Consider the following 21,504-nt stretch of genomic DNA (forward strand, 5'->3'; position numbering starts at 1 on the left):
CCGCATGGTGGGAAAATATTGACATTTTAGTCCGGAAATCTGAAATGGTAAATTTGTTGTAACCTTGACTGGACACTTCCTGTCATGTTGGCTTGTATGTTTCCTGTGTGGTCCGTGGTCCTTCGCCTCCACAAGAAAGCTGAAGAAGAAGAAGAAGAAGAAGAAGCAGCGAGGCCAATGTGGAGTGTATCCATGAGTGAGCGCTGCTCTTCCTAACCATTGATAGTGATTTGGCTGGCTGCTGAGTGCTGAGTGCTGGGCAGAGTGAGGGAGTGAAGAAGTACTTATTGATTTTGGCCACACATCTCTTCTCCTGAAAATCCCTTGATTGCTTTTGTTCTGCTCCCAGTCTCCATCTCTCCCGTCTCCCTCTCTCTCAGCCTCCCTTCCTCTAATGAAACTCCAAATGAATTGGAGCACCTACTGACTGTTCTCGTGCTCTTCGTTTTCACTTCTCCTTTCTCTCAGGCCTCCTTCCTCTCTCATTATGGCTGTCTCTCACTCTGGTCAGTTCTTTACACCCACTCTTCATTTCTCAGGATTTTTATGCCCTTTTGTTCTTGATACTTTCGTGGTTGTTGTGATTCTTTCCCATGATTAAAAAAGTAGATCTATCATTCAGGTTCTTTGGTTGCTACCCCTCTTTTCTATGCTTGTCTTCCCCGTTGCTTTCTTCCATATTTATTGCTCATAAACTAACCCATAGAGACTTTGTTTACAGTGCATGCTGACCAAAAATAGAGTAACACTGATTAGTCAAATAAAACCCCCGGGTCGTGGGGCAAACCTGTCCAAAAGACAAACCCAGATGTCCCTCTCTCCAGCGACATCGTCCAACTCATTCTGGAGAACCTCAAGGCAGTCCCAGGCCAGACGGCATTATGGGTCGTGCATGGAAGACCCCCAAAGGGAGGCACCCAGGGGGTATCCTTGTCAGATGCCCAAACCACCTAAATTGACTTCTTTCGATGCGGAGAAGCAGTAGCTCTACTTTTAGTTCCCCCCAGATAACAGAGTTTCTCATCCTACCTCTAAGGATGAGCGCGGCCCACCCAATAGAACAGGGGTCACCAACATGGTGTCTGCGGGCGCCACGTAGCCCCCATGAACCATATGTTGTGCCCTCAAGCCTGTTCAACCCTCCAGAGAGCTGCATCTAAAATGTTATTTTATTTAGTTGCTCTTCCTTTTCAATCATACCTGTATTTGCATAGATTTAAAATGATAAATGCTTTAAAAACATGTTTATATTACATAAGGTTAAGGTGAACTCAGTAAAGGTAACCCTTTGTATGACACAGTACCAATGAAGTAGCTCCCAACTTCTCAAAGGTTGGTGATCACTGCTCTAGAGGAAGCTAATTTTGAACGCTTGTATCTGGGATCTTGTTCTTTCCAATCTTGTTTCACCATAGGTGAGGGTCGGAACATAGGCGCACCGGTAAATCGAGAGCTTTTTAGCTCTTTCTCCACCACAACAGACCGGAGCAGTGTCTGCATTACTGCAGATGCAGCCCCAGTCCCGCTGTCCGTCTCCTACGCCTTCCTACCATCACTTGTGAACAAGACACCGAGAACTGAACCTGGTGTTTACAAAACCGAGGTTCAAACTTGCTCTTGTAGCTGCTGTTCGGAGGCAGAAGAGCTTCTGCTTTTGTACTGTCGTCTTTGCATAAATCCATCTGTCTGTCCATCTATACCCGCTATGCTTTCCTTCCTGGCATGTGAGCTGCTGGTATTTCCAGCGGTCATTGGACGAGAGATGCCAGTCCATCGCAGAGTAACTCAGTGAGACGCAAGATAGACAACCATGCGCACACACACACACACACACACTTGTCCCTAAAGACCAAGAGACCAATTAATCTACACAGCAGCTGGAGTACCCGGAGAGAACCCATCAATGCACAGCGAGAACATGCCAGCTCCACGCCGAAAGACTCCAGGCTGGGATTTGAACCCAGGACTAACAGCGCAACTGTGGCCTGAACTAAATACGAAAAACTTGAAATTTGATCTCGGTTTGAAATTTGCTAAGAACTTCCTATTGTAATTGCATGGTTTTGCCATGTAGTTGTTTCAAAAATTACTCGTACCCCGCTACAAATTAGGTTTTATTAGAAGGAAAAAAATACAAACTAGCTGCTGCTTGCAATATGATTAGAGACTTAACTCAACCAACATACATGGATTCTCTATATTAAACACAAAATGCTACTTTTAATGACAACTGCCATTTGAAACTTTTTCAAGCCCTTCCTGACAATCATCCTTAGTACCCAGCAGTGAGCCGTTTTGCTATTTGAGACTTTGTGTCAACGCCATTCATAGCTGCACAGGAAGCTTTTCTACTTTTATGTGCACTGTTTTGTCTTAAGAATGTCAGGTAATTGTTATAAACTTCATTATTGTTCTTCTGAGCATGTTATTTCTTCCGCGATTAACATGTAAGACCTAAAACAGCAGCTGTACACCTACACCTATTTGAAGGCCATACAAGGTTCCCAGGGTTTTCATTTAGACAGATGGCAGGATGAAAAGTGAACTTGTTTCTTGTGGCTTTTTTTCTTGTAGACAAAATCGGTGAGATTCCCAAGAAATCTGTCTGCGATGTTTAAGCACCGTTCATCTCTCTGGGGGTGGGGGGTGTCATTGTTCTGGCTCATCAAGTGCCCATCTCTGTGTCTTCCATCTTCTCGCTGGGCACCTGAGACGGTGTATCCACAGCCAGCCGACAGATTTTTCATTGCCACAGTTTTCCCCAGGGGACGCCATTGTTCCGCCTCATCTGATGTGCGTATGTTTGACCTCTGTGACCCATTTCTTTTTTCTTTTTTTTCCCCTCTCTCTTTCTACTCTAGGGGAGCTTGAAGAGGAGATGGAGAATTCAGAGATGGCCGATCTCCCCGAGAAGCAGAAGCACCAGCTCAGACACAGAGAGCTGTTCCTGTCCCGCCAGCTGGAGTCCCTACCAGCAACACACATCAGGTAGTCTACTGGCTGGGGAAAAAATATGTTAAAACCGAGAACATTTTGATCATTTGTAATAATTATGATGATTATCTTTGAATAAGACTAGTAGCTGATTAACCCTGAGGTGTTGTGTTTATTTTTTACCCTTCTAAGTCATTGACGACAACGATTTCCGCTACAGAAAATATGCTACAGATGAACATCTATAAATTTCACAAAATGTAGCTCTTAAAATAACAAAAAAAAAAAAAAAAATAACACATAATATTGGCTAAAACTGAAAATACATTTATTTATACATTTTGTTTTAATATGAGTCAGTGACATTTTTGGCACAGTGAAACTAATAATACATTCACATTTTTGGCTAATATCCAAAGCTAAATACAATATCCCACCCCCTCAACATTTGTTACATAGAAAATAGCTCATTTAGTCTTTTTTTTCTATATAAACATTATATCAGCCTCTACTATTGTTCAATATATTATAAATGTTTCCCTTGTCATCATATTGGAGGGGTGCCCCCTTAGACGGTCCAGTTCATAATTATACCACTTTTGTTTTCTAAATTACCTAGATCTGACCAAAAGACATTGAAGGATACCTTTTCCAGATGAAACAGGTCTACACATTTCCCTTTTATGTAACAATGTGATCTTACTGGTTGCTTACACAATACTACGTCATCTCTGCCTCTACAACTGTGTGCTGTTTGTGTCATTTGCAGTGGAGTCCTGCCCTATTGGACACACACACAAACACACTCCCCCACCAGTAGATAATGATGGCGCTGGAAAGCTACAATATCTGTGGTTTTTAAATTGCCCCCGGAGTCGTCAGGATAACAGCGCTCACTCGCTCTCATTTCGAGTAGCAGCCATACCTCTCCTCCTCCGTCTCCCAGGGTTTCAGGCTCCGCCCCTTACAAGCGGCTCAGCCTACCCCAAAACGCTGTATAATTGTCATGATCAGTATTGATATTTGGGGGGAAAAAATAATTCACTTCAAACATTGGAAAAAAACATTCATCTCTACTATTTTTTTTTTTAAGCAGTTTGGATCCAGATTCATGTCCTTATGAGTTAGTGGTACATTTTAAATGGGGTGCGGAACAAAACCCATAATGTATGAAAATACAGTTTTTGACTCTTGCATAGCTTAGAGATTGTTTTTTTTTTTTTTAAATAATCCCAATAACATCAAGTAATCAAACTGAGACTTAAAGGGTTAATATCGTTAAATTGTTAAATGTTTCATAGTTTTGAGTCTGGCACAGGGTGTTTGAGAAGTTTAAAGGAAAACAATAAGTTGAGAAGGAGAAAGGTGTTCAAATAGAGGAAAATGTCTATAATGACGTCTGAGGGTTAAAAGATTTCATGCTTTTCATTAAAAAAGATACTGGCGCTAATTAAACCTCATATTCGTCATGGACAAACCGAGCACTAAATGCCAACAGTAGACTGTGTCCAGACTGAAGTCCACCTTTACTCATCAGTAGGCCCTACTCATCAAAACATCATAACTTGACATTTCTGAGGAGAAGCGAGGAAGGTTAAATGTTAAACAAGAGAACTCTGTGGAGCTAGTTTAGTGAAAATCCAAGCCTGATTAAGACTTCCGACTCAACGCTGGTGTGCCGCTTTTTTCACCGGGTGTGTGAGTTTGTCACCCTCTCGAATTATAAATAGAGGTGTTAATAATTTCCTGTGAAATCATCTAAACTTAGAAAGTAGCAATTAGAGGAGGCAAGCAAGCGGATGCAGTAACTGACTGACCTCTGTGCTGTGATTCATCTGATCCTGAAGTTTTTTAAGGATTCTGTACGACTGGTTTTTCCATGATACCCTTGCATTTCACCATGTTACAACCCAGACCATCAATGTGTTTCATTGAGATTTTAAGTGACAGACCAACTCAAAGGGTTGATTGCTTTTTTTTTTTTTTTTTATTAAACCAACAAAGTGTGGCATATATTTATATTTTACTCTGTAGAATGAGTACTTTGTGGAAGCAGTTTTCAGTACAGTTATACAGTACTTGCAAGCCTTCTGGGGTATCATGTCTCTGGGGGGGTTGTCTTAAGGGGAAGAAAAAAAAAACATCTGCGCAGCATGATGTTGCCACCGCCACATTTTACAGTATGGATGGTAAGTTCAAGATGATGTGCCATATTATTCCCATAGTTTTTTTTTCTTACATGTAGGATAAAAATATTAATTTAAAGAAAATTAATATTTTTCTTAAATGACAAGCCACATGTCAGTCTCATGTGGCTTGTTGCTAACTGCAGACAAGAACAGGTTTCTTCTTGCTACTTTTCCCAAAAAGACCAGATCATTGTTCTGCATGACCAAATAGGGCTGGACGACATAGGAAAAAAAAGCATATCGATAAAATGGAAATCATATTGAACGATACTGATAATTATCAGAAAAATAAAAAAAATATATATTTGCATCCCTGGCCATTTTATGCGGTTGCTTAATAACATATTTAAATAATAAACACTGAATTCAAACGCTACCCTTTATTCAACCAACGTTTTACCAAAACTGTTAGTCTTAAAAAAAAAAAAAAGTTTGTGACGGAGCATTTCTGGGTCTGCGTTTGTGACTGGTTTTCATTTTCTTTAAACTTTAAACAGGTTCTAAATGCATTGGATTTAATTTGGGGTATCAGCATAAAAAAGCTGGATACACACAAACAAATGCAGTTTAAACGGTTATTTTGTTTACATTTGTTTAAAGAAATATATAAGGTGTATCTTCTTACTTCCACAGTGCTAATCTCTGTTGGTCTGTTACATGAAATTACAGTAAGATACATAGAAATCTTTGCTTTTAACTTGACAGTGTTTCCTTATAGGGGTATGAACACTTTTGTACGACACTGGAAATGTTCTTTCTCGTCTTTTGTTTCCTCCCCTGCCTTTTTGTTTTTGCAATTTCTTTCATCTGGTGCATCTTTCTACCTTGTTTTTCTGCACATTTTCGCCAACCTCCAGAGGAAAGTGCTGCGTGACGCTGCTGAATGAAACAGAAGCCCTGAAGTCCTACCTGGACAGAGAGGTACGTGTGTGTCTACGCCCAGAACGCTGCCATGCGCGTCTTCTTGCAAACAAACAATGTGCAAATGAAGAATGCGTGAACATAAAATGTGCACCGTGCATAAAGCGGTTTTAAAAACGATGAACACTAGAGTTTGGGTCCGTTCACTCTTTCCTTATAGGAAAGGTTTGAGGTTTGGTTTTATTGCCTGCAATCATGCATGATGGTACCTGTAAGGATAGCAGTTTTGCGTTTCACTCAGACGATGCTAATATGAATACAAGGTTAAGAAATGGATTTAGAAAATGTTCTGAATTTCTTTAGCTGTTTGTTGAACTGAATCTAGTTTAAACGACCAGAAAATGAGAAGCCATCACTCTTGGTGCGGAGTCAGACAGAAATCATGGAATATATTCTATTTATGTTGCTGTTTATATAAAGAAAAGAATGCTGAACTGTGATTGTTTTTGTACAAGTTTAATCTAGATTTTTTTCATTTCCTGCGATCCAACTGCTGCGTTAACATTTTGTAATCTTCTAATCGGGACAAAGAAATACACTGACAAACATTTTAATTGTTCTGGGGTTCATCTCGAAAGGACTTGTTGCAAAAAGTAAACCAATGCTTAAGTCTACAGTGCTGATATTGCTTTTAGTTTATTGCAATCACAAACCCAAATAGTGGCTATTCCTTCTAGGTAATGAAAAAAACAAAACAAGAAAAAAAAAACGTTTCCTAGCAGCATGTTTTTATTGAGAAACTTGCATTGGGCTGCTTTATTGGCAGCGGGAAACTGAGTTGCATGGCAGTACAGTTTCTCACTTTCTCTACCAGAACATGCTGTGGAGGACCAATCCTGCCATATTTCAGAATGCATACAGAAATAAACAAATTACTCAATAAAATAAAAACAGGTTAAAAAGTAGTAAAAAATATAGTTATGTGTCATTAAATGCAACAAAATAATAAAAATACATTTATTCAATAATTGATCAATTAATCGATAACCAATATATATTTCTATTTCAATATTTAACTGCTTTATTTTATCTCTTTGCTTTATTCCATGTTGTTTATTTAAATCTCTCATTTTCAGTTTTTCTTGATTTCTTGTCTCTTTGTGTATTACATGTGATTTTCCCTTTTTCCCTGTTGCTCTTTTATTCTATCATATTTATTTACACCCAATATTAAAAGCACGTTTTCCCCTCAAAAAACATAATTTTTCCCCCAAATTACTTATTTTAGTTCTGAAACACGGATATATTTCTGCCTCTAATATATCTCTATCTCTGTGGCATTTATATTTATATCTGAATTATGGCAGGACTGGTCCTCCATACTGCTTGGTGCCCTCTAAAAAATATTTCTTCTTGCTTTAAACAACTAACATTACGCAATATGTTCCTGGTATATAGAGCATGAATATGTTGCATTTGTCTAACTAGCTCCTAGTTATTGAGTCCAAGCAGTTCTTTACTATATTGATATTGTGCTATGTTGTGCAGCCCTAATGTGAGTGAAAATCAGACTTGTGCCCATGGGAGCAATTATAGGCTGACTGAAATGTATAAAAGGGATGCATACACGTGCACAGCCTCATAATTCTGAGAGTGCATTTTTGTGTGCATGGCAATGAAACTACTTTATGCATCCAGCCCCAGGTGCAGATGCCCTGCAGCATCCTGGGATTTCCAAATAAGTGATTAGGTGTGTTAGATTTGTGGGCTTGTATAAGGCTGTGTGCTCCTAAGTGTTATGAGTTTGAAGATTCCTGTTTCCAGATGAATTATTCAGCATGTTGACCCAGAATGTTCTGTTCTAACACAGTAATGAGGAGACGAGAGACTAGTAGAGAGGAAGCCATGCGCGCCCAGTCAGAGATAGCGCACTCTCAGGTCTGGTTGGCCATCTTTACTGTCTGAACCTTCCTGCCGTCTGTAATTCCCAGGATGCCTTCTTCTACTCGCTGGTGTATGACCCCCAGCAGAAGACGCTGCTGGCGGATAAAGGGGAGATCCGCATTGGGAACAAATACCAGGCGGACATCACCGACCTCCTGAATGAAGGTAGTTTAATCGGGGCTGTTTAAATCAACATTGAATTCTAAGAGAAGGTTGTTTTTTTTTTTCTTCAGGGAATGTTTTTTTTTTTTTTTTTCACCCACTGAATATTGATGCTATGTTTCTACACAGCACAGTAGCCCAATAAACAACTTTGATTTAAAATGAAAACCCCAGCGCTATCCAATGGTTTTATAGTTTTATAGTGGATAGTAAAATTATTCACACTTCTTGGACTTGTTCACATTTTTGACAAATTACAGTCATTATCTTCAGTCTAGTTCAACGGATGTTATTTTATTTTTTTTTTTTTTGATAATCCATCACATAGCCTGGTGTTTATTTAGCTGTTTTGCTATAAATGGGTCTAAAGACAAATACCACACTTTTCAGATTATTATTTGTAAAAAAAAAAAAAAAATGTTGAATACTACATTATATTCCTTCTACTTCACAATTAGGTGCTTCTTAGTGTTGATTCAAATGGTATAAATTAGAGCTTAGATGATGATTTCCCCCCCCCATGATTGGCTCTGATTGGTCATCGGCAGGTGAATCACAGAAAATGCAGCTTTTTTTTCGCCTAATTAATTAATTGCATCAAAACCAAACACTTCCACCATAAACCAGCCAACCAACAGCAAGTACTTAGATGCGGCTTTGTCAGTTTTATAATAGATCACAGAAAAGTAAGATACGTATGCTTTGACGGTTAACCTGGGGTGATCTTGCAATTCTTTAATTTGCCTTTCAGATTCAAGGCGACAACCTCCATGTAAGAATTTGTAGCCCATTTTACTCATTTAGAAAAAAAATCAGACCGGGGCAAAATCCGAATCTGACAAGAAAAGCTCCTTCACTCTCCTATGAATTATTTTGCAAGGCGCTGCTAGCATAACTTGTACTTTTATGGAAAATATCATGTAACGAGTAACCACATCCCTGATTTGATTTGTATAATGTGATGTAATATATACGTAATGTAATGTGATATAATGCCACAAAAAAATCTTAATTTAATGCACTAAGTTGGTATTGGATATATTGGGCCATGTTATGATTTTTTTTGTTAATAGGTGGATTTAAAAAAATTACCTGGTTGCTGAATAAACCAGCTTTAATGAAATTGTTTCTTCAAAGCCTAAGCACGTTTTGTGCGTTCGTAGAAATGCACTGTGACCAGTTTTTACATCCTCAGTAGCAATTTATTTTTAAACAGCCTTTCCTCAAAGCTCTGTGTTGTGTTGATGTGTGTGACGATCAAACGTAATCTTGTTTGAACTTATCAGAGAGCATGTGTGGTTTTCTTTCTGTGTGTCGGTGAATTTAGACGAAACGGACGGCAGAGACCTGGCGAAACTGGAGGAGAAGGTCTGGGACCCCAACAGCTCGCTAACAGAGAAACAGATCGACCAGTTTTTAGTCGTAGCCCGGTATGTCAACAGCGATGCTAACAAAACAATTGTAGAAGGAAAAACTAATATATAGAATACTTTTTGAGTGTCCATCCTAGGTAGAGTTACTGCTTTTGTATTATACACTAAAATGTGTGAAATGTGTCACTTTTTTTGCTTCTCCTACTATGCAGATATGTGCATGTTTTCCCTGGGCCTCCTCAAGATATTACACCCAACATTTTCAAATGCAGAGTTAGTTTTGGCTTTCTTCACCTTAATGTCAGAAGTCTGCAGCCAAAACTGGATTTAATTAAGCTCTCTGTTATTATAATTGACCCTGATGTGATCATACTGCCAGAAACCTGGCTAATAAAGCCTTTTAGTGGCCATGTTATCGCTGTTTGGGGCTACAAAGTTTATAGAGCTGATAGACTTGGTAAGGGTGGTGGAGTAGCAGTCGATATCAAGTCTAAATGTTGTATCTTTGCCAATTACTAACCCTGTTTACTACCTATGAGATTAAATGTCTGAGGTTTTACACCTCACCATAGTGGGATGTTATAGACCATCCTTAGCTTAAACAGAAGCACTTTCCTCTCTTTCTGACATGCTTAATACTCTTGGCAACACAGAAATATTATTGATGAGAGATCTCAATTGGAATTGGCAATCTCCTCTCACTAATGGTGTTAAGAAAATTTGTGACTCTTTAAATTTGACTCAAATCATAAATAATGCTACTAGGCTAAACTGCAAAGACTCAACTAAATCCACTTTGTTGGATATTGCATTAACCCATAAGTTCAGCTCTTCTGGTGTTTTCTGCAATGATGTCTGCGTTCACTGCGCTATTCTATTGCTGTTGTGAGAGATGAAAGAATGCCAAAGTCTAAACCCCGTTAAATCTTTAGAAGACATTTCAAACATTTCAATGTCCAGGCATTTATAGAGAATATATAGAGAATGAAAATTCTCTATATAACGGTGATATTGGATGCTTAAAATTAGTTTGTGACGATGACTATGCCTGGGAATACTTTCAAAATTCCTTCTTGTCCGTTTGCTCCAGCGAAAAAATATGGGACTTCAGAAAAGGTTAATCCTTGGATTTCTCAAGATCTCTTAAATCTACTCCGAGAAAGAAATCTTTCCTTGTCTAAAGCACGGTTAACAAACTCTGTCTCTGGCTGGCAAACATTTAGAACGTTGAGGAATAAATGTACCTTTTAAATTAAGAAAACAAAACTTGCAGACTTGCATAAAATCTATTTCAGAAAATCTTAATAACCCAGCCAAATTCTGGAAGTAGATAAAATCTCTCTCTGATCCCAAGTCTAAAGCAACTCTACCCAAGAGTATAATAGTTGACTGACTCTATGGTCATTCAGCAGAAGGACAAAATTGCAAAACAATTGAAGTCAGACTTTCTGGACATCAGCAAAGGAGTCTGACAAATGTTAAAACTCACCTCTATGCAGACGATACCATGATCTATTCAGTTACATCTTCCATCAGCCAAGCACTGGTTGAACTTTAGACTCCCTTCTAACAACCCCAAATTTCACTTCTGCAACTGAAGCCACACTGGTCCACAATGCCACTTCTTTGAGGTGTATGCTGGGAAAAAATCCTGTATGAAACCATTACGTAAACTCTCACTTTAACTAATCATATGGTTCATTACAAACATTAGACACAAACAGAGAAATCGAGAACGTTTGGTCAGCATATTTTCCCCCCAGTAGAAAACATGCAGGATCCCTTTAATAATCACAACATACATCAGTTTTTTTGCGACTTTTTAAACCTCGAATCTTTGTCCCACAGGTCAGTAGGGACATTTGCCAGAGCTTTGGACTGCAGCAGTTCTGTCCGGCAGCCGAGCCTCCACATGAGCGCCGCCGCTGCCTCCAGGGACATCACTTTGGTGAGACGCGTAAAAGCCAGTATCAGGGGTGTAACTGTGTCCCTACAGCTGCTAACCGTCAACGATTGTTTAACACTTTAACCCAGTAATTTGGATTTCTTCCAGTTTCACGCCATGGACACGCTCCACGCTAACGGCTACGACATGACTCGAGCCATCGCGGCGCTGGTGCCTCAGGGTGGGCCCGTCCTCTGCAGGGATGAAATGGAGGAGTGGAGCGCCTCAGAGGCCAACCTGTTCGAGGAAGCGCTCGAGAAATACGGCAAAGACTTCACAGACATCCAGCAGGATTTTGTAAGCGAAGCAACGAGAAGTAGCACCTTCATACATGTGCTCATGTTTCTATTCTGCTTTTTGCGTTTTCCATAAGTAAAAAGAGCGGAGTCGATCATTCAGCACAAGCATGGTAACCCTAACCTACTGGATCCTGGTTTAATTCTGGCTGGAAATGTATCCACTCACCAGAACTGGTAGAGTTCATTGAAATTAGCTGGTCTCCTGCACCTGGAGCCAGCTTTTAGATTGTCATAGATTGAGGTCAGGCCTTTGGGAAGTCTGTTGAATCTAGTTTGATGCATGTTTGTGATCATCGTCCTGTGAGAATACCTAGTTGTGTTGAAGCATCAACCAATATGACCTTAACCGTTTTAAATGAAAAGGAAATTAGAATCACCGAGGCTCAATGGCGATGCTGAAACACCGTTTGCAATCAAGTTAGAGTGAGGCGAGACTTACACCACGGACTCAGACGGTACCCATCAAGCTGCTGATGTGGACGAGCCGAATTCCCTCTGGAGAGAAGCTCTATGTGTTGGAGGAGCCATTGTAAAGCTTTCGATCTTTCGGTCGAGCACGGTGGTGGTAGCATCATGATGAGGGATTTGTTTCACCGTCAGTGCTACTTACTGGTGCATTGAACAATCTGGGTTGAATCACTAAGAAATTCTTCACCTGAAATCAACGGCTAGGTAGTTTTAATTTGATGTATAATATGATTGAATTTGACTTTGTAAAGTGCCTTGAGATGACATGTTTCATGAATTGGCGCTATATAAATAAAATTGAATTGAATTGAATTAAATCAACATCACAGTCCCAGTCATATACAAAATAAATGTAAAATGAATACCAGGTATACATCAGCTGATCAGTGACAGAATAATGTGATTAGAAAGAATAGTGAAACCTAATGGGAAAAGTCAAAATTGTTCTGACCTGTCATGAACAGGTAAATGTACAGCACTTTGAATCGTCTTGTTACTGAAAAGCACTATATAAATAAACTTACTTTACCTTTTACCTAAAAAAAGATCAAATGAAATCAGCAAAAGTAGATGTAAAATAAGTGAAGCTGAGTAGAACAAAGGGTTAATTTGAATTACATCATTCGTATATTGGACATGTATTGATTTGAATAAGCTAGTAGTAAGAACATTAATTATTTCTCAGCTTGACTACTGTCAGACAACATGGGCAGGTATGTTGTATCAACAAAAATCAGCTCAGATGCACAAACGAAGGCCCAAATTACTGACATTAATGCTCAAGATGCACCGAGGAAAACCACCAGATCTTGTTAGGCGTATTTCAGCTTTCTGTTTTAGATATGAACAACAACACTGTTGTATAATAGACACAAATGTTTTCAGACACCTGTCTGTCGGATAGGTAGTGCATTTCTAAACACCACCCTAAGGGGATCGCTGCAGATGTCTTTCATGTTTAGTTGATTATTTATGAACTCTGTAGTGTGCTCGGAAAGCGGCGCCGTTCTGCTGGTAGAAACGGCAGAAATGTTGCTCTAAGACGCAGTGATCACACATCTCCAGACGCATTTCAAATATCGGGCGGGTTCTACTTAGGAGGCAGGAAGAAGATGCTGCAGCTCCTCATGTTCTGGTTGGCTCTGAGCCTGAGAAGAATGGGCCGGGTTTTAATCCACCTTGTTATGAGCTTTCACTGTGAGCGCTACTCCGCCACCTGGTGGCCAGCTACTCTCATTGTTGCTCACTCTCGTTTCCACTCCAGCCTTTTCTTTAACACGCCATGGGTGGGGCTGCTACTTGCTACAACTTTATTGCATTTTCGTTTTAAAATTCCTCAAGAGATCTTAGGTCAGCTTTGCCCAGACAAGAAAAGGGGTACATGTTGCTTGAATCAGTTTTTGTTCTGTAAATGTTCCTTAACCTTTATGATTGTGTCCCTCATCCTGTTAACGATGAATCGTCTTTTTTTTTTTTTTTTTTCAGCTGCCCTGGAAGTCGCTGACAAGTATAATTGAGTATTACTACATGTGGAAGACCACAGATCGATACGTCCAGCAGGTACGATCACCCTAAGGTCTGTAGTGTTTGGCTGCGTGACGCTGAGGAGCTGCATTCATGTAATCCCGTTGTTTTCTCTGCGTTGTCTCTCCTCCTCACCCTGTTCCTGCTCCAGAAACGGTTAAAAGCAGCCGAGGCAGAGAGCAAACTCAAACAGGTCTACATCCCCAACTAGTGAGTGCTTTGTCTGCACGTATTTTGTCTGTGTGTTCGCTTCGCTTCGCATCAAGAAGGCAATGCAGCGACAGAGATTGGCAGCTGAAAATAGCTGAAGTTTGAAAACTCAAATCAGCACCTTCTCACCTTCAAGCTTTGTGAAGCTGCAAACAAAAGCCTAAATATATTTTATTTGGATTTTATGTGCTGGACCAACACAAAATATGTCACAATTGTGAGGTGGTAGGGAAATATTACCTGGGTTTCAAATTTGTTTGGCGCAAAAAAAAGAAAAAAAAACAATAAGTAAAAAATGTGGCCCTCTTTACTCTGATACCCCTACAAAAAAATCCTGAGAAGTTAACTAACAGGTAACCGTATCAATCCAGATGTTCTGTAGAGGCCTCAGAGAGAATATTGGACAACATTCAGCATCATGGAGACCCGGGAACGCAGTGGAACGGTCAGGAATAAAGTTGTGAAGACAATTTTTAAAGTAGGCGTAGGATAGGAAACCAATATACCAAGCCAGGTACGGGCATTTATCGTACCGTCAATCTTAATTGAGAAAAAATTCTTATCATGATGACAATTTAGATTTATCGTGACAACGATAAGTTCCAGGTAATGATTTTTCCCCAAAAGCTGACTGTATTGTCAGGATTAGATTTTTTACTGTTTTCTATACATTTGCTCATGCTTCCACGAGAGCATCAGTAAATGCAGTTATTGTGTGCAGTTTAGCGATTAAAAACCACTCATTTATGTAACTGGTGTCACAAAGAAGCCTTTTTAAAAAAATGGGTATGTTTTTATTTCTAAGAGCAGCAATCGTGTTTGTGCCGCAATGATGGCTGCCTTAAGCGGCCACAGCCATACAGGTACGTTAAAAAAAGACTGCAAAGAAGTCATAAATAGTGATTTTTAATCTAATCATAAATTTTATCATCACAGAAATTTCCCAAAAATCTAACATTTCAACTTTTGAAGCACTATTTAATTACCAATCTGTAAATGTAAGAATATGGCACAACTGAAAACTACAGATGCTTGAAACTGTGTAAAAAGCCCCAAAATTACTGTTTTATCCTCAGCCTTCTCCTTTCCCCCCCCCCCCCATCATCACAAAACCCCATCTGCTCTCCATAAGCCTTGGATTTCAATGAACCAGAGCCTGCAGAAAACATTATATGTTGCACACGTGACAATGTGGTTAAGCTAAACAGAAGGGCCATAGAAGGAGTGCATTAATCAGAGATGCCACCTAGGCCCCTATGTTATCTCTGGAGGAGCTGCCGGGGTACACAGCTCTGGTAAAATAATTTGTTGATAAGAGAATATAACTATTATATGCTGGGGCTTATGGTAGGTTTAATTATTGCAATTAAAATAAAATCAGTAGAACTCTCTTTAAAGTTAAATTAAGTAATTTAGCAGAAGGTCATTCAATCTAGCTCACAAGAAGTCTTTTGTTTATTTAATTTCTGAATTTTCTAGATCATTTTATTTGAAAATGTTGGGTTTAAATTCTAAAGCGAGGGTTCATAGCATGGTCAGACGGCGTAACATCCACACAGAATAACCAAACTCCAGTTCAGACCTTTGGGATGCTGTTGGATGATATCTGACAGCTGTCCAGTTTCTGCCATCAAACAAAGATCCTTGTAGGAAATGAAAGCTGCAAATTTAAATGTTGGGACGCTGCATAATCAAAGGAATTTTGTAATTGACGTGTGCCAGAACACCCAAAACAACAAAAAAATAACTTAACAGAAATGCTCCCGCAAACTCGTGTCTGGTGTTTTGACTTTTCTGGGTCCGGGCAGTAAAAACGGATCTGTAAGCGAACACTTAGACAGGAAGTCATTTCTTCCCATAATTAAAGAGTTCAAATGTGGCAGTTTTTTGGTTGTTGCATCCTCTTTTTATTTCTTACTTCGCTAAATAGAGGAAGGTTAAGTTGCCTGTGACCGCGTGCATGTTCTGTCTGGGTTCTGAGCCGGGCTTTTTTATTTGCACGTCTGACTCCGTCTCCGTTTGCCTGAACTTCCAGCAACAAGCCCAACCCCAACCAGCTGAGTAACAGCGTAAAGCCGGCTCTTCTAAACGGAGCCGCCGGCTCAAACGTCCCGGTACCGCCGGGGCCACCGGGACCACCAGGCTCGGTCCAGACCCCGGGTCTGGGCAGGGCCTGTGAAAGCTGCTACAGTAAGTCTTTCACTGCTAGGATCTGAGTCTAATGAAACGGTGAAGATGTTTGTCTTTACGCCTCCAGCTATTAATAGGTGGCCCTTTTTTTTAGCCCTGACAGTGAAAGTGAAATGGTTCTGGCTTGCTGATGTCTCTGTTTGCTTTGGTGCATTTCTGGGTGTAGCCAGCAGCTCCTACCAGTGGTACTCGTGGGGACCTCCGAACATGCAGTGTCGTCTGTGTGCCTCATGCTGGACCTACTGGAAGAAGTACGGAGGCTTGAAGATGCCCACAAGACTGGACGGCGAGAGGCCGGGGCCCAACCGCAGCACCCTGGTAAGAACGGCCGCCTTCCTGGACAATTACATTACTTTGATTTGTCCAACCTATAACAATTATTGGTAACCAATTCTTGCTTTTTTATTTTCCATGGACACTGATTTAAACCTGTGCACATGCAGAACATTTGTGCATAGGTTCTGCCAAAACACAGCAGAGAGCAGTCCCGGCCAGGCATGCCCCATCGCCTGCAGTCTTCATTAACCGAGCTGCCGTTTGTGGTTTCAGAGCCCACACAGCCTTCCTCTGCGGCACAGCGGCAGCCCCAAGTTCGCCGTCAAGACCCGACAGGCGTTTTTCCTGCAGACCACCGGCCAGACGCGGCTGGCGCGGCGCCTCTGCGAGGACATCATCCGACCGCGATACCTGGCCCGCCACCCCTACCTCCCAGTCAACACGGCAGCCATCAAAGCAGAGTGTATGTAGGAAGCTCGGCGCTCCCGGCGCTAAAAAGCTTTGGTCACATTCAAACGATGCGCTGTTAAGAGCCGCTGTTGTTTCCGCGGCCGTCTGCAGGTGCTCTGAGGTTACCTGATCGGCCGAAAAAGCCGTCACAGTTGAAGCCAGTGGAGCGTAAACCTCTGGAGTCTGTGGTTCGGTACTTGGGTAAGAGGCCTCTTGGCCAGCTTGCCGTGTTTTCACTGATCTGTTGTGTGTGATATAGTTCTTGTTCTTAAAAACATAACGCGGTCTGGGAAAGTCTGAAGTTTATTTCAATATTTTCTAGGAAAAAATATGTGAAAAAAATTGCTTTATTCCTTGTCCTATTGTATAAATATCTTCCTTTTGGCCTTTTTTCTCTTTTGTCTTTACTTGTCTTTTCTTTCTTCTTTCCTTCCCTGCTTCATGTTTCCTTTTTTATGCTCTCCCTGTATCCTTCCATCCTTCCTTCTTTCCTTCTTTCTATCCTTCAATGAGTCAATCCTTCCTCACTTTCTTTCCTCTCTGCTTGCTTTCTTCATCCTTTTGTCATTCACCCTTTTGTTCCTTGTATCCTTTCTCGCTCATCTTCCTCCTTCTTCACTCGCTTATTTGTGTCCTTTTGCCCTTTGTATTTTCCTTTCCTTCCTTTTTTGTCTGTGGGGGTTTCCATGTTCCAAGTCTGGTCACTGTGGAAATGTCTGCCATTCATTTTTAGAAAAATTCAGTATTTTATATTTTTGGAATTGAGATAAAGGTCCAGAAACTCTGAAAATTAAAGTGTGGAGAAGTGTGGGATTTTCCCCCTCGGAATGTGTAGGAATTAGGACTCGGCGATAATTCAATAACAATATATATCGATCGATAGACTTATATCGATGTCCAGACCCAGCAGGAACCCAGCTATAAGAAAAGGGTTCAGATGTTTGTCCATCTGAAAGTATTTTTTTAAAGTATCTATTTTTTCCATCTTGCTCCTCCTCTCTGCCTGACCGGCTTTCTGCTAAATGCGTGCAGAAGCACATCCCCGTCCATCCAAGCCCAACCCGCCGCCTCGTGGAAGCTCGATCTCAACAGGATGCTTGACGCCCATAAAGTCCTCTCCCATCCTCAACAACGGCTCGCCTACCATCCTGGGCAAGCGCAGCTACGAGCAGCACAACGGCCTGGATGGTGAGTTTCTGAGCTTTCACTGCACATCCTCCTACGTCCATAATGAGACCTTTTGACAGCAGCGGTCTCTATTTTTACTCATTTAAATCTCTCTGCTAACCGTGAGACTTTAAGTTTATCGGCCATTAGGTACGTATCAACAGCTTGACTACGTCTTGTCCTCGTTTAAACTTCTCCACACCTTCATCCCTGACCTGTCTGCTGCGCTCCTTGGTCTTCATGATACCGTGGGTTCTCTAGCAAATCTCTGAGGTTTTTTTTTCAGATCAGCTAGATTTATGCAGCGCTTAAATTACACGCAGGCAATTTAAAAAAAAAAAAAAACTCAGGTATGTACAAAAAATAAAACTTCTGAAGCTAAACTAGATTTTATTAGTGTATTACAGTGACATTTAAAAAAAAAAAAGCTTTCCTTAAACTTCACAATCATGAACTACTTTGTGTTATGTATTGCATAAAATCCTAATATAATGCAGCCGGAAAAAGTTCAAGGGGTATGAATGCTTTTTCAAGGGATTGTGTACCGAGATCCCCTATATATGAATGCACATCTCAGCCCCCCGCCCCTTTGGATTTATGAGTGGAGAATTTGCAAGGAGCTCTTGGTTATTTGGCTTGAGGCTTGTGTTGTGCAAGGAGTCGGGGGGGGGGGGTCATATGAAACTGACGGATCAACAGAGTAGGAGAATGCTGGGGAGAAGAGATGGATTTGGTCAGGATCTGATCAGCGGTGCTGTTTTAGCTAGAGGCCATGCTCTGTGTTGTCATGGCAACGTGGTAACGAAGGCTCTTTGAGGGTATCCTGAGGGAGACGTTTCCACCGGACTGCAAGCCCTCCTCAGACCCATGCTGGGTTGGGGTGTTCTGGGGGGGGGGGGATTTGGTTCTGGCAAGTCAGCCAGGTCTGTGTGTAAGCATCAAACTAAATGCTAATCAGGCTGCAGTCGGATCAACTTCAGCACAAGTTTGGGTTATTATTTATAAGGTAAGCAAAATGCCAACGGCAAGTTATTCATGAAGTATTTTTTTCTGCTGGATCATGTTCATAATTATTTCAGCTTTACATTGTTAGACGTGCAGCTAAAAGTATCTGCAGTAAATATTGCATCAAATCACTAGAGAGTCACTGCTCAGAGCCTGGGTCGTCCTCCTTAGTTTGAAAGTAATGTTTTCCTCAGGACCCGGTAGAGGATAGAACCTAGTGGGTCAAGAAACACGATCAAATGGACTTCTCTCAGATTTCATCCTTGATGTTGTTCACTTTGTTTGTGTCCTCTGCACCAGTCCTAGTCCAGCAATTCTTAAAAAAAAACCAACCCTACTTAATGTTTAAATCAATATAATCTTTGTCGACTTATTTAAATGCTCCATATATAAACATATTTAAAGCTGTGTTGTAGTTCAAAGACATAAAAAAATACACCAATGCAGGGAAATTCACCACTCCTTGTTGCATTGATCTTGTTTGACGTAGACCAAATAAAGCAAACAAATTAAAAACTTTTTGTGGTCTAATGTTTATGGATGGTACCTTTCACATTTGAAAAAAATACCGATACTTGTACCTGGACATTGGTATCAGTACTCAATGGTACCTATTTTTGATACTTTTGTGTTTATTTATGTGGTAATAAATGTTAGTATAATAATATAATCTAAATTGTTTTCGTATAACATATTTATATCTCAATATATAAAGTTGTTTGGATACACAAATTAACCTTATTAAATAACTTGTGAATTTTATTACATTGCTTGAATCCACACCACATAAAACACATTTTTACCAAGTGGACAGTTATCAGAGGCACAGAGTGAACGAGGTGAATGCAAGATCCAAGCTGTGTGTGTGAATCAAATTCAGGGAATTATTTTAGTGCAGCAGTTTTTCAGAGGGGAAAAAAACTACATTATTTGTCCCACTTTGTAATCCAGGGTGGGATACATTTGCAATGTGGAGAAGGAGTGGATCTCCTCTCTGCTCTGACTGCAGGTGGGATCAGGACGAGGCTGCAGCTGCCGTGAGACAGACGGTGCCTGAAGGGGCTCACAGCAGAACTCGCTGCTCCCACAAGACAATAACTGCAGAATGATTGATGCTTTCATGGGAAGTTACCAATAACAGAGAAAAAAAATCACTAGATTTGTCACTAGTTGCTTTTTAAAAAAAAAAAAAAAAGATTGCCACAGGGGTCTGAAAATTCACTAAACTGGCAGCAGTGACCAGGTGCTTCCTCAGATTAGAAGTATTCCCGTCGCTGGCATTGTATCTCGCGTTACAAATATTGCTGCCAACGTAATCTGCAGCTCATTTTGCTTTCAACCGCTTTCTATAAGCCATGCTTTGTTGACTGGACCAGCGGCTACTAACGCCATCACGCTCCTGTGCGTATGATAATGTGTTCATGTCCGGCATGGAAAATCGCCCACTCTTCCTCTCCGATGCGTTTAGGTAGCGAAACATGGTAGCGTTTAATTTTACGTGAATCGGTGTAGTACTGATGGGATTCAGTCAGTACCTATAAAAGTGTAGAATTTGCTACCAAGGATTTAATTCTTGCTCTGTTTGTTATAAGAATGAATTGGTGCAACGTATGTTTCATACCTCAAAGCATAGTAATTTTTAGCAAGTTGGTATTTGCTATTTAGTTTTAGAAAGATTCCTTAACAGGCGACTGTGGTTTGATGTGTTGAGTAGTCGTGTGTCGTCGGTGTATGAATGTGTGCACGTTAGTGAGAGTAATTGGGTGAATGTGGCTCTAGTGTACAGCACTCTGGGTGGTCAGCATGACTGGAAAAGCGCTATATAAGTTCAGTCCATTTACCATTTACCGTTTACTTAGCGGACTTGCAGTGGATACCAGACAGCTAGTGGGAAAGTTGAATAACTAGCAGCCTGACAACCTCTTCTCTGGAGAAAGATGCACAATATAGTCAAATGACAAGACTTTATAGTGTATAGTAATTTGCTTTTTACTGCTCTGATGCTGACAAATTAGTTCTTTTTGAGCCAACAGGAAGCAAAGCAAAGCTTGCTTTTTTTTTCACTGCAGATATAGAAAGATCCTTTAATGTCCCACCGTGGGGAAAATCAGGTTTACTAGCAGCAAGTGAAAGGGAAATGAAAGCATGCAGATACAGACTAAGGTAAGAACTATAAGGGGAAAACACGATAATAAGAGACTGTGCAGTAGGGGCAAATTTACAACATAAGAAAAAATACTGTATAGTTATTAAAACTGGCCTACTCAGATTAAAGACGTGTGGCTGAGGAGGGCGACTTGAAAAATGGACAGAATATTTGTCCATAAAAAGAGACCAAACTAAAAAGAAATGAAGACACTGCAAAAATAGGAAGGATGTAAACAAACATGTTTGTTGGGAGTGTATATCTCAGTGTCAGTTCCCTGAATGCTTATCGGTATGGCTGGCCTGGGGCTGCCGAAATCTATCAATCTGGGTTGGTGATGAGGTGCGTGCCTCCATGGTGT

The 21,504-nt window shown here is 40.6% G+C and overlaps 1 protein-coding gene across 2 annotated transcripts in view; it reads left to right on the plus strand.

The window, feature by feature from the left end:
• The window catches only part of mta1 (metastasis associated 1), a 54,056-nt gene that overhangs the window by 30,475 nt on the left and 2,077 nt on the right, over positions 1–21,504 (plus strand). For both annotated transcript variants that reach the window (XM_012871582.3, XM_036150600.1), the window contains 13 exons: positions 2,862–2,988; positions 5,981–6,044; positions 7,976–8,093; positions 9,418–9,520; positions 11,312–11,411; positions 11,517–11,705; positions 13,661–13,735; positions 13,851–13,909; positions 15,945–16,099; positions 16,266–16,417; positions 16,649–16,838; positions 16,937–17,026; positions 17,858–18,013. In XM_012871582.3, the coding sequence (XP_012727036.2) occupies positions 2,862–2,988; positions 5,981–6,044; positions 7,976–8,093; positions 9,418–9,520; positions 11,312–11,411; positions 11,517–11,705; positions 13,661–13,735; positions 13,851–13,909; positions 15,945–16,099; positions 16,266–16,417; positions 16,649–16,838; positions 16,937–17,026; positions 17,858–18,013 (1,578 nt within the window). The remainder of the gene's footprint in view (positions 1–2,861; positions 2,989–5,980; positions 6,045–7,975; positions 8,094–9,417; positions 9,521–11,311; positions 11,412–11,516; positions 11,706–13,660; positions 13,736–13,850; positions 13,910–15,944; positions 16,100–16,265; positions 16,418–16,648; positions 16,839–16,936; positions 17,027–17,857; positions 18,014–21,504) is intronic.

This window comes from Fundulus heteroclitus, chromosome 19 (genome assembly GCF_011125445.2).
Source record: "Fundulus heteroclitus isolate FHET01 chromosome 19, MU-UCD_Fhet_4.1, whole genome shotgun sequence".
Taxonomy (NCBI): domain Eukaryota; kingdom Metazoa; phylum Chordata; class Actinopteri; order Cyprinodontiformes; family Fundulidae; genus Fundulus; species Fundulus heteroclitus.